At 35.9% G+C, this 11,661-nt stretch overlaps 1 protein-coding gene across 1 annotated transcript in view; it reads right to left on the reverse strand.

Moving 5' to 3' along the window:
• Positions 1–10,907: 10,907 nt before the first annotated feature.
• NKX2-5 (NK2 homeobox 5) overlaps positions 10,908–11,661 on the reverse strand; it is a gene marked incomplete at its 5' end in the record, with an annotated part of 3,264 nt that continues 2,510 nt past the window's right edge. Inside the window, one exon of the mRNA XM_082252693.1 lies at positions 10,908–11,551. Coding sequence (XP_082108819.1) covers positions 10,947–11,551 — 605 coding nt within the window. The 3' untranslated portion in view covers positions 10,908–10,946. The remainder of the gene's footprint in view (positions 11,552–11,661) is intronic.

Here is an 11,661-nt window from a genome sequence, read left to right on the forward strand (position 1 = left end):
TGCCATCAATTCTGACCAAATTTCCAGTGCCTTTGTAGCTCACACATCCCCAAAACATCAGCGATCCACCTCCGTGTTTCACAGTAGGAATGATGTACCTTTCATCATAGGCCTTGTTGACTCCTCTCTAAATGTAGCATTTATGGTTGTGGCCAAAAAGCTAAATTTTGGTGTCACCACTCCAAATGACTTTGTGCCAGAAGGTTTGAGGCTTGTCTCTGTGCTGTTTGGTGTATTGTAAGCAGGATACTTTGTGGCATTTGCATAATAATGGCTTTCTTCTGGTGACTTGACAATGCAGCCCATCTTTCTTCAAGTGCCTCCTTATTGTGCATCTTGAAACAATCACACCACATGTTTTCAGAGAGTCCGGTATTTCACTTTAAGTTATATGTGGGTTTTTCTTTGCATCTCAAACAATTTTCCTGGCAGTTGTGGCTGAAATCTTAGTTGGTCTACCTGACCGTGGTTTGGTTTCAACAGAATCCCTAATTTTCCACTTCTTGATTAGAGTTTGAGCACTGCTGATTGGCATTCTCAATTCCTTGGATATCTTTTTATATCCCTTCCCTGTTTTATACAGTTCAACTACCTTTTCCGACAAATCCTTAGACAATTCATTTGCTTTCCCCATGACTCAGAATCCAGAAACGTCAGTGCAGCACTGGATGAAAGATGCAAGGGTCTGTCAGGAGTCCAGAAACTCATTAACCTTTTATACACACGCACTAATTACAAGCAAACAGATCACAGATGAGGCTGATAACCTTTAATAGCCATTCAAACCCCTTTGTGTCAACTTGTGTGCATGTTATCAGGCCAAAATCACCAGGGTATGTAAACTTTTGATCAGGGTAATTTGGGTAGCATTAAAGTAGGAAAAAAACATGCAAATATACTAAATTAACACTAACTAATGTTTTCAGAAAGAAATAAACTATTTTTTTAGTTTTATGTTTCTTGTCAATGTCCTTTGAAAGCTGGGTTTACAGCTCTTTACCTAAAATGTTTGGATTCACTTACTGAAGCATCAGAGGATGTTCATTTAGCTTTCTGAATACGGGATTCTATATTCCACGGGATTGAAAATTCAGATTAACACAAATTCCATTCACTAAGAGAGATGTACTAAAACTGGGGAACACAGTATCTGGTGCAGCTGTGCATAGTAACCAATCAGCTTCTAACTTCAGCTTGTTTATTGAACCCCTGGCAAAAAAACCTAGAGGAGATTGGTTACTATGCACAGCCGCACCAGTTTTAGTGAATCCCCACCACTACTTCTTTAATAAACCAACCACAATGTAATACTGGTCTCATTGTAAAAAGTAGCCCTGATACTTTTTCAACCATAGGCAAGCACATTTTATTCAGGTCCATGGCAATATTGATGTTGTATTTCCTATTTCCAATAGATAGTTGATAACTTAGTAAAGGTGAAGAACCCAATTTTTGTGTATGAGCTACAATAAATTGGGAGGGCTACTTGAGGCCTAGTAGATAGCAACAGCCCAGAAGTACTCATGAACATGTCACCACTTGCTAGAATTGTAATTCAGAGCATGAAGTTATGTACACAGAGAAATGAGATAGTATAACTCTAGTGTATAACTTGCTGTAGTCCTCCGTCTCTTAGTGTAGGATACGTTACACTAAAATTAAATGGAGATCAGTGCACAAATACAGTTACTTCAAATCAGTTTTTATTTACTACACATGATGAGCTACAGATCCCAGCATTATACTACAGTCAGCTACTGCAGGCAAGTCATAGAAAGCACAGCTAAGACAAATGTTCATATCCAAATGGCTTTCAGAAATAAAATAAAATCAGCCACTAAAGCACAGAAAACAAAGTCACAATGCAAGTAGATGTGCAATTTTCAGATGCCTGCACAACAACACTGCATGCCACTTACATTTCAGCTTTTCTGAATTTATATGTGTAGCTGTGTGCTCTGGGGCCCATATATATATATATGAATTGTAATGCACTAAAATACACACATAGAGGTTGTTTACTGACTGGATGAATATTCTCCTAATTCATAGGCTGAACCAGTTTTACTTTCAGTACCCACTTTTTGCAAAGAAAAAAAACGAAATTAATTTTATTTGCACTGGATTGGATGATTGACCTGGACACAGCTTTGCCTTATTCACTAAGCTAAGTGAGTGCATGTTTTATATTGCTAATACATGATTGGATCATCATTGGATGATTGAAGTAAACATAGTGATCCTTATTTACCAAGCTAAGTGAACATTCTATTCACTCGAGTTAAAATTTTTTGTTCCTTTAGTAATTCAGCAATTTTATTTCTTGCAACTCCTCAGTTTAGAACCTAGAAAACATTGATGTTTACACTGGTACAGCTCCTGTGATGGACAAGTATTAGTATGTATGTATATTTTTATTATTTATTGAATATATAATAATATTTGGTTTGCCTTGTCATTTACATATACTTTTTAAATTGACTATAACATTACTAATATGCTGTTTTATGATTTATTTTAGATTCACCGCTGCAATACTTCTGAAGAAACAGAAACCAATGTAACTGGGAAATGCATCGAGCTGTGTGGTTCCCACCCCCACTGCTATACTTTTTGTACTGAATGTCCAGGGTTATACAAGACTTGCTGGGCAGCGATAGCTGGGGAGCCTATAAGGAAGTCATAAATGTGCAAAGAAATTTTAGGTTTGAATAATAATTTTATATAATAATATAATATAATATATAATATAATTTTAGCATCATTATAAAATATGTGTGCTCACATAATTTGTAATAAAAACACCTTTGCCATTCTGAAGCTTCCCTTCAACCACTTTGCATATTATTTTTATTATTTTATATATACTGTGATTCTGTACTTGCTAAATATGCTGCAGAAATCCCCCTCCACTAAGTCTGGGTGCAGCCATTTCAACTGTGGGCAGCCGGAGCTGCTGACTGTTCACTTCCTGGATTTATACAGGTACAGAAACACAGAGGCACACAGACACACACACACACACATATATATATATATATATATATATATATATATTTATAGACACACACTTATACAGACACACTCACATCAATGCTTGCCTGCACATTTCTCCTCTCTTGATGAATACCCATGGATCGCTGCATTCTACTCTTATCTCTGACCTCATCATCCAGCCCCCTCCAGCTCTGCAGCTCTCATTGGCCCTCTAATGACTCATCCCTCTCTCCCTTGTTGGCAAACTCTCACAAGGGTGAGAGAGCTGTGCACAATGTCATTAACCTAGGCTAATTACCAGACAAGAAAGAGGAAGTGGGCTGTATAAGCTATTTACTGTCAGAAAAAAAATGTTTTACTATCCAAAATTAAAACAAGGTCAGGGGATTTCATAGATGAAAAAATGACTGAAGAGCCGCTTTACAATAAGTTCTAATTTAAGGATAATAAAAAAAATAGCATTCTATACGTGTATGGTTATAAGTGGTGGCTCAAAAGTCAGTATTTCTCTGTTTTCTCATTTAATAATCCATATGAATTGGTGAATGTGGCAGTAATACAGCATCACCACATATGATTAGCAAAAACATTTTTAACAACTACCTGCTGTATAGGACAAAATTATTTTCAGTTATAATGTTCAAATTAAAGTAAAATTAAACAATTTTTGTTAATAACAAACATGTTATACTTACCTGTTCTGTGCACAGAGCAGCCCCAAATCCTCCCCACCGGCGCTTCTGGCTCCTCATGTACTCTGAGTATCCCCCCAGCAAAGTGCTTGCTGGGGCGTACTCCTGCAACCTTACTGCTGAGCCCCACTGCCTGCATCCATAGACACAGACAGTGGGGGGTTCCACACGCCCCCACTTGCAAGGATGCAATTTTCCATTTGCCCTGGATGTAAGATGCTAATTTTCCATTGACTACCAACGTACTTCCACAATGCATTTCTGCATTTCAGGTATTATTAATTCTAAAGTGGTTCTAAAGCCTTACCTTTTTTTACCCTAATGCATTCTCTGCATTAAGGTAAAAAAAAACTTCTGTGTCCAGGATCCCCATTGAACTTACCTCAGTTTGATCTCGGCCTAGCACTGTGCACAAGAGCAGCGTCTCTCTCCCCTCTCTCCCTCATCATAGGATTTGATTGACAGCAGCGGGAGCCAATGGCTCCTGTTGCTATCGATCTGCCCTGTGAGGAGGGAGTAAGAGAAGAGAGCTTCTGCTCTTGTGCACAGCGCTAGAGGTAAGTATAAGGAGGGAAGATCCTGGACACAGAAGGTTTTTTACCTTAATGCAGAGAAAGGAGGGAGAGAGAGGAGAGAGCCTCTGCTCTTGTGCTCAGTGGCATTAGTGCATTAGTGGCAAATGGAAGCTTGCAGCCCTACATTGACGGCCAAAGAAAATTGCATCCTTACATTTGTGGTCAATGGAAAATTGTGTCCTTACATTGATGGTCAATGGAAAAATGCCTCCTTAAAATTTAGGTCAATGGAAAATTGCGTCCTTACATTGATAGTCAATAGAAAAATGCCTCCTTACATTTTAGGTCAATGGAAAATTGCGTCCTTACATTGATGGTCAATAGAAAAATGCCTCCTTACATTTTAGGTCAATGGAAAATTGCGTCCTTACATTGATGGCCAATGGAAAATTGCCTCCTTACATTTGAGGTCAATGGAAAATTGCCTCCTTACATTTGAGGTCAATGAAAAATTGCGTCCTTACATTGATGGTCAATGGAAAATTGCCTCTTTATTCTGGTGGTCAGTGCAGGTGGCAGATCTATTTGACATTGCTCACTGCAAAGAAAATCCTAGCAACCTTTGGTGGAACCCTAGCATTTAATTGAACTTTTTGAAATTGAGTAGCCTCTACATCAACTTTCTCAACCAAAGTGTACATTCACTTTACAGATTGATTGGTAATGAACAAGGTAAATTTGTTATCAATTTGAATACCCAATAACATGTGAGGTAAATAAATAAAACAAAATTTGTGTTCTACAAAGATCTACAAATGAGCACTTTATGGAGTTTTAGTATACTGACCTTTACTGAGTTTTAATATACTGACATTCGCAGGAGTGGAAAGGATACTATCAAGGATGTTTTTTACTGCCCCAAAGACACATACATAGATAATGATCAGCTGTAACCCATGGTTTTTACTGCATTAGTGTGGATGAGCCTTAAACAACCTTTGACCTTCAGATGTCACCTTGGTTCCTATATTAGACATCAGAATAGCTATGGATAGGGACGGGACAAGGGGTGGGCAGGAGGTTCGGTTGCCCTGGTTTATTGCAGGGTTGGGGGGGCGCCTTGACCCTAAACTTATGGGAAGGGGGGGCGCAGTTTGACATCCTTGACCTGGGCGCTGGATGACCTTGTCCCTGCACTGGCTATGGAGCATAACACGTAATTCTTACATCTCTTGTGTCCATCGTTGTAGGTGAAGCTTCATTCCATGTTCTGTTTAAAATTAGCATTAAAACTGCATCCCACAAAGTACAGCAGTGATTCATCTATTTTGCAGAGTCGTTGCATTAGATCTATTTGTGAGAGCTACTTGTTCTGGATTTTTTTCTATGTTCAACACCTATCTATCATGTCAGCACCATCTTGCTGAGAAGATCCCTGTGTACTTTTTGAACTCCTGTTTTCAAGTGCCTATCAATTTCAATTGGAAACCCAAATTGCTCTGTACCTAATCTAGCAAAATAAAGACAAAGACTTTGATTAATCGTTGTTTTTTCTTTTTTTTATGCTAAAACATTTAAATAAGTCATTACCATAATATCCAGGAAATAAATTTCTAATTTGTTTCTAATTTGTTATTAAATTAACATGACCTCTGCAGTTTGGAAGTTCATCTAACAGAATAAATTTTCTATAAAATACAGGTTTCCTTTTTCAATAATTCAGTGCAAAGAGGAATGGGGATGTGCAAATTATTATTATACAGGATTTATATAGCGCCAACAGTTTGCGCAGCGCTTTACAATGTGAGGGAAGACAATACAGTTACAATACAATTCAAAACAGGAGGAACTAGAGGGCCCTGCTCGTTAGATTGCAGTAATTCACCTGTAGCAACTAATCATATTATTATTATAATACAGGATTTATATAGCGCCAACAGTTTACGCAGCGCTTAATCATATGCCATCTTTTAGCAATTTACAGATGTTACGCTGATGAATGATTGTGATTGGTTGCTGTGTTATGCATAGTTAATTTCTATGAGTGAGTGATATAACTGAAATGTGTAGTATAACTATATCGTATGTAAAACAAGTGAACTGAAATACAATAGTATCACAGGTAACAGAAGAACTAAGTAATCGCCTCTTTAAAAAAAACAAGAAAACTTGAAGAACAGGTTGTGGGCAGTTGACCTATTAATGTGGACAGAAGTGTAGGTCATGGGTCAGCTTTCCGATGTTTCTAGTTGACAAAACAAATAAAGTATCTTTTGTTAAAAATGGCTGATTTATTGATAGTCACTAAATATCTGTGATTTATTTTCTGAATGTACATTTGGGACTAAAACTGGGAAGAAAATGACCTGATAATATCTGATTTAATTCCATTAGTCCTAAACTATTATATAGATGTCCTAAATATTATATATGGGAAAATATGTCTTGGTTTGCACAACAGACATACTTGCTTGCCATATACAAACATACAATATTAGAATGGCTTCATTTGGTTATTTGAATTCTTTAAAGTTTTATTATCTGTATCTGCTGGTTTGAATGTTACATTTTTTTATTGTAACCATTACTTTGTTTTGCTAAAATTCTATGCAATATCTAAGCTTTGTGTTCTGAATTTAAGCAACTTACATAGTTTACATGCAACATGTGGTACCAGAAAAATATTTTACAAAGCTGATTATCCAGTGTCGGCAATATTATTTTAAATAGTAAAAGTGATTTCTACATTCTTTTCTGCAGCCTGATCTGCTCATGCAGGAACAAACTGTTTTGCAAAATTGGTGCATTAAACTTATCTTTTTTGGCTATTTTTGTATTTGCCTGAATGTGTACATAAAGTTTCAGCTGATCTCAAAGGATAACAAAGAATTAACTTGTCATAGAAATATAGGAACATGCATTCCAAATTCTTGTAGAATTGAGAACATAAAATGCTGGGGGTCTACTAAAAGTATGTTAAATACAATTGTTCTCTTAGTCTATAAAAAAAAAAACATTTAGAATCCTTGTTTTATTTTCATGCCTGGAGTTTAGAATTATGATAATTTGAAGCCAAATGGTTCTAAATAAGCAGCAAATAGGTTTTCCTATAGCAAACTTTACATACATCAGCCCAATTATTTTCAAAATATATGTTTCTAGCAGTAAAACGAATATATGTTTTTTATTTAAATACCCAGTCATTTATTTATCCATCTATCTATCTTTCTATTTGGTCTTTTGATTTTAACTGTGATTCCTGAACACTTACATTATTTTGCTTCCTCACCTGACTGTGGACCCATTTGGGTTGTCTACTCATAGATAGGTAAATGTATTACAAAAATAGATAGCAGGGCATGGTCGGAACCTTCTTTCTGATTCTGTATCAAATGGATACTCATTACAAAACATTGCTAATTAAATTTTAAAAAATAAGGTGAACCTGTTTATACCTTGAATGCCCATTTTTTTTTTTGAGAGAATTGAAAAAAAAAAAATATATATATATATATATATATATATATATATATATATATATATATATATATATATATATATATATATATATATATATATATATATATATATATATATATATATATATATATATATATATTTGCTAGTATATGACTGGGCATTCAAAATAACCACTTATGTTTCACCTTATTTACCAATGTTCATTGCCCAAATACACTTGGCTTAGTAAACAGCTTATACCTCTTTAGAAAATCAGCCCTAGAGTATGATAAATAATCACTGGCAACAATTAGAACAATCATTTCCTTATATCTTTATGTGGTCCAAGTGCTTTTCTCTGTTATGATTTACTCAATGATATCAATTTTAACCAACATTTAAATATTTCATACACCCAATCAGTTCAAAAAAATATTTATTTATTTTCATTAATTAATTGTCCAATTAAGCTTTGGGGAGCAAACACAGATCCACAAACCCAAGGTATAATTTGTGCAGGTTAGTAAATGATCTACATAATTCAGATTAAATTGAGAGAAACCTTTGTCCTTGACCCATGTCAATAAATAGATATGAAAAACAAATTGTGAGGATAGCTGTAAAGTCAAGAATCTCGCTAGGAAAACCCAACAATCACAAAGTACTTTACCAACAAATTGTTTCAACATACTTTTACTTTTTGTTAAAACAATTAATAAAAAAAACAAAAGTTATTACCAAAATGTACAGGTACCATCTACATCCAGCAAACCAAGCTTTGTAAATACTTTCATTCCCATTTTTTAAATTTATTTTACTTTGAATTGTAAAAGTGTATAAAATATATATGAAATGTACACAAACTGTATTATTTTCCTATACCCAGATGCCAGTGCTTATGTCTTTTCATTTTAATATGGCAAATGAAGATATTGGGACACATTTATCAAAGCAGTGATTTGATCCCTATCATTTACCATCCAGTCTATTGGGAACATTTCCTAAATTATAAAAGAAGGTTTTTAAAATGCAAAGGCAATAAATGCAAAGGCAATCCAAATCCTTAAAAAAAAGGCAAGCGTGAAATGATTTTAGTGGTTATTGGGTTTGTGACACTGCTTATCAATTTCATAATGAAAATTAGTGAATTCAGTAAAACTTTTGAAATAAAAAGTTTCCATAATAGACAGTAAGGATTTGGTCTTGCATTTGTAATTTGCAAATCTCACTAAACTCTTTTTAAAAATAAGGATTCTTGTCCTGTCATGTTAACTTTGTAAATTAAGGCAACAAGCTTTGATTGTAAACTGATTTGAGCATTAAGTCTCCATGCACACTGGGCTTAAAAAAATGCCAGTTCCTTTGGCAGAAAAGAAACCCTCATATAGAGCGTTTAGCCCCGTTTAGGAGAGTTTTGTGTTTTTTTCAGCTGGAAAGCTCCAATCAGAAACCCAAACCAGAAAGGTTTTTTTCATTTATAGGTTTTGTTCATTTATAGCAACTTTAGCATAGCAGTGCACTGCACTAAAAAAAACAAACACAAAAAAAAACATGTATCTGTACTGTGCTATTTTTTTTTAATGGTATTGCTCATCACGTGTACAGTGGTTTCTGTGTGTGATTCACAAATCTACATTCAAACACTAGATAAAACAATGTTTAGAATGCATACTTTTTAAATGCAAACATCTGAACAAGGCCATACCAATGAAATATAAAAGTCTCCCTAGTAAATAAATAGACAAAAGTCAAAGGAAGAAAAAATAAAGTGGAAATTGAGCTGCGGTAACTAATCACCTCTATGATAAATGTGCCCCATTGTTAACTTGAATGTTGGAATTTAATTACATTGTCACACTATTTTTTAAAATAAAAATAAAAAAATAACGCAAAACAGAAAAAAAAAAAATAACAACAATCTGGTATATGTAGAATAAAAAAACAATCACAACATTGCTTTGTCCATTGAAGCCTGAAGCTTTGGCTGAGGGTTAAATAAAGCAAAAAAATAACTTAATATAGTTTATTAACAAAAGGGCCACTTGCAGTAACACTTTCATTGTCTCCCCATGGTTTTCTTTACTAAAGGAGTAACTTTTTGGGTTCACTTTATTGCATTCTTATGCAAAGGAAATTCCAAAGTTTCAATCCCTCTGCTCACACACACTGTAAATGGTTCACACAATGTACTCCTGTAGTAAATAACCAATATCTATGTATATATCTCACAAGCCTACTATGGGGAATTTTGCAGTACCTCTTAAATGTATCCCCCGAGACCACAAAGTGAGTGACGCCAACAGCCAAAGACTAACAGACCCGCTGTCCAGTCTTCAATCAGGCATACCATTGGCTCCCAAGTTATGAACACAGTACTGAGTGGCTCAGGTATTGCAGTCAATTTATTGTAAGTAGAGCAAGAAGCAAAAATCATTTTCCCTTTTCTAAAATCCCATTCAGTCCTTCTTATGTTATGGCTTCCTAAATAGGAAATATGCTTGGCTAAGGGGCTTTAAAAACATGAGCCAGGAGTTTATTTATTGGTACAATTTAAACATTTGCCCAGTAGTAGTCAAAAATGTAACAACTTGGCAAGAAGAGAAAGAGACTGGTGTCACCTCCTGACTTCATGAGCTTAATGCAAATCTGTCACATAAAGAGGAGCACATGCAGCAATCAGACAAAGGAACATATTTAGCAAAGTCTGCCAGTATCTGATTTACTCTTATAATGTTATCATTTCACCCAGGTCATGTTAAATTATGTTCAGCAGCATCCAGATGCAGAGCCTTGTCCAGTGGTTCACTGCCATGTTTGGCTGATAAATTGTTCATTACAAAATTTGCCAAAATAAAAGGTGTCCCAGTAGCTGATTTTCTACCGCAGGTTAATCAGCAACAGGAAATTAAGAAAAGTAAAAAATGATTTCTGTATCATCTCAGCCTCATTATCTACAGCACTGTGATCTTGCCTCACACATAACAGATTCACTTTAATTAAAGGGCACAGAAGGAAAATCTGAAAATAGCTTGGTGGCACAAGAAGTAAACTCTAAGAAACATTGAAAAAAAGGATCTCTCCTTAATAAGGTGTGAATCTTCTGTTGGCTGGTCCTGTCCTGTATACCACATAGTCCTTTAGCAAACTATGCACAATCACACACCATGGGCCAAAAGTCACATCAGCAGGAGAAGATCATAGAGTTTTTTTCTATTGCTTCTTTCCAGTCTATGATGTCCTTGCCACCATGCTTAGTGCTTTGTTGAATCCTTTAAATAAAGTTCTACCAGGCTCGAATGCCATGAAGTGCACTGACACTGTTTGCCTGTTGGATCGGTGTCTGCACTGTGTTCAAGTCCCCCACGCTGAAATTCATAAAGTTATTGCTGGCCGAGGTGGGTTGCATGCTTGGCATTGACGTATAGCTGCAATTGTAGCTGCCATTACAGGCTGCGTTGCTGTAGTTGGAGTAGGAGGGATAAGTGTTATAACTGTAAGGGTTAATGCTGACATTGTACGGTGAGTTGTATGGAGATGAATCTCCTAAGCAAGGCTTGCCATCTCTCACCAAAACAGGGACAGCTATCCTTCTTGGAGGTGGTAGGCCCACCATTTCAAGAGTCTGGTCTTGTCTTTGTCTTTTACATTTGTATCTTCTGTTCTGGAACCAGATTTTCACCTGGGTGGATGTAAGCTTTAATACGTTAGCTAAATGGTCTCTCTCTGGAGCAGATAGGTACTTCTGCTGCTTGAACCTTCTCTCAAGTTCATAGACTTGGGCCTGAGAGAAGAGGACTCTGGGCTTCCTTCTCTTTCTCTGCCTTGGTCGGTCTGGGTCCTCCATATCTCTCTTGTCACTTTCTATGGTTTTCTGCATGGAGCAGAGTTCTGGGAAAGAAAAGTGCAAAGTTAATAACAGTAAATGGTGCCATAGCCAGCACATCATGTCATTGATAGCATCAATTAATCACCAATATACACAAAACCCACATGCAAGA

This window comes from Pelophylax lessonae (genome assembly GCF_965119305.1).
Source record: "Pelophylax lessonae genome assembly, chromosome: 4".
NCBI lineage: Eukaryota > Metazoa > Chordata > Amphibia > Anura > Ranidae > Pelophylax > Pelophylax lessonae.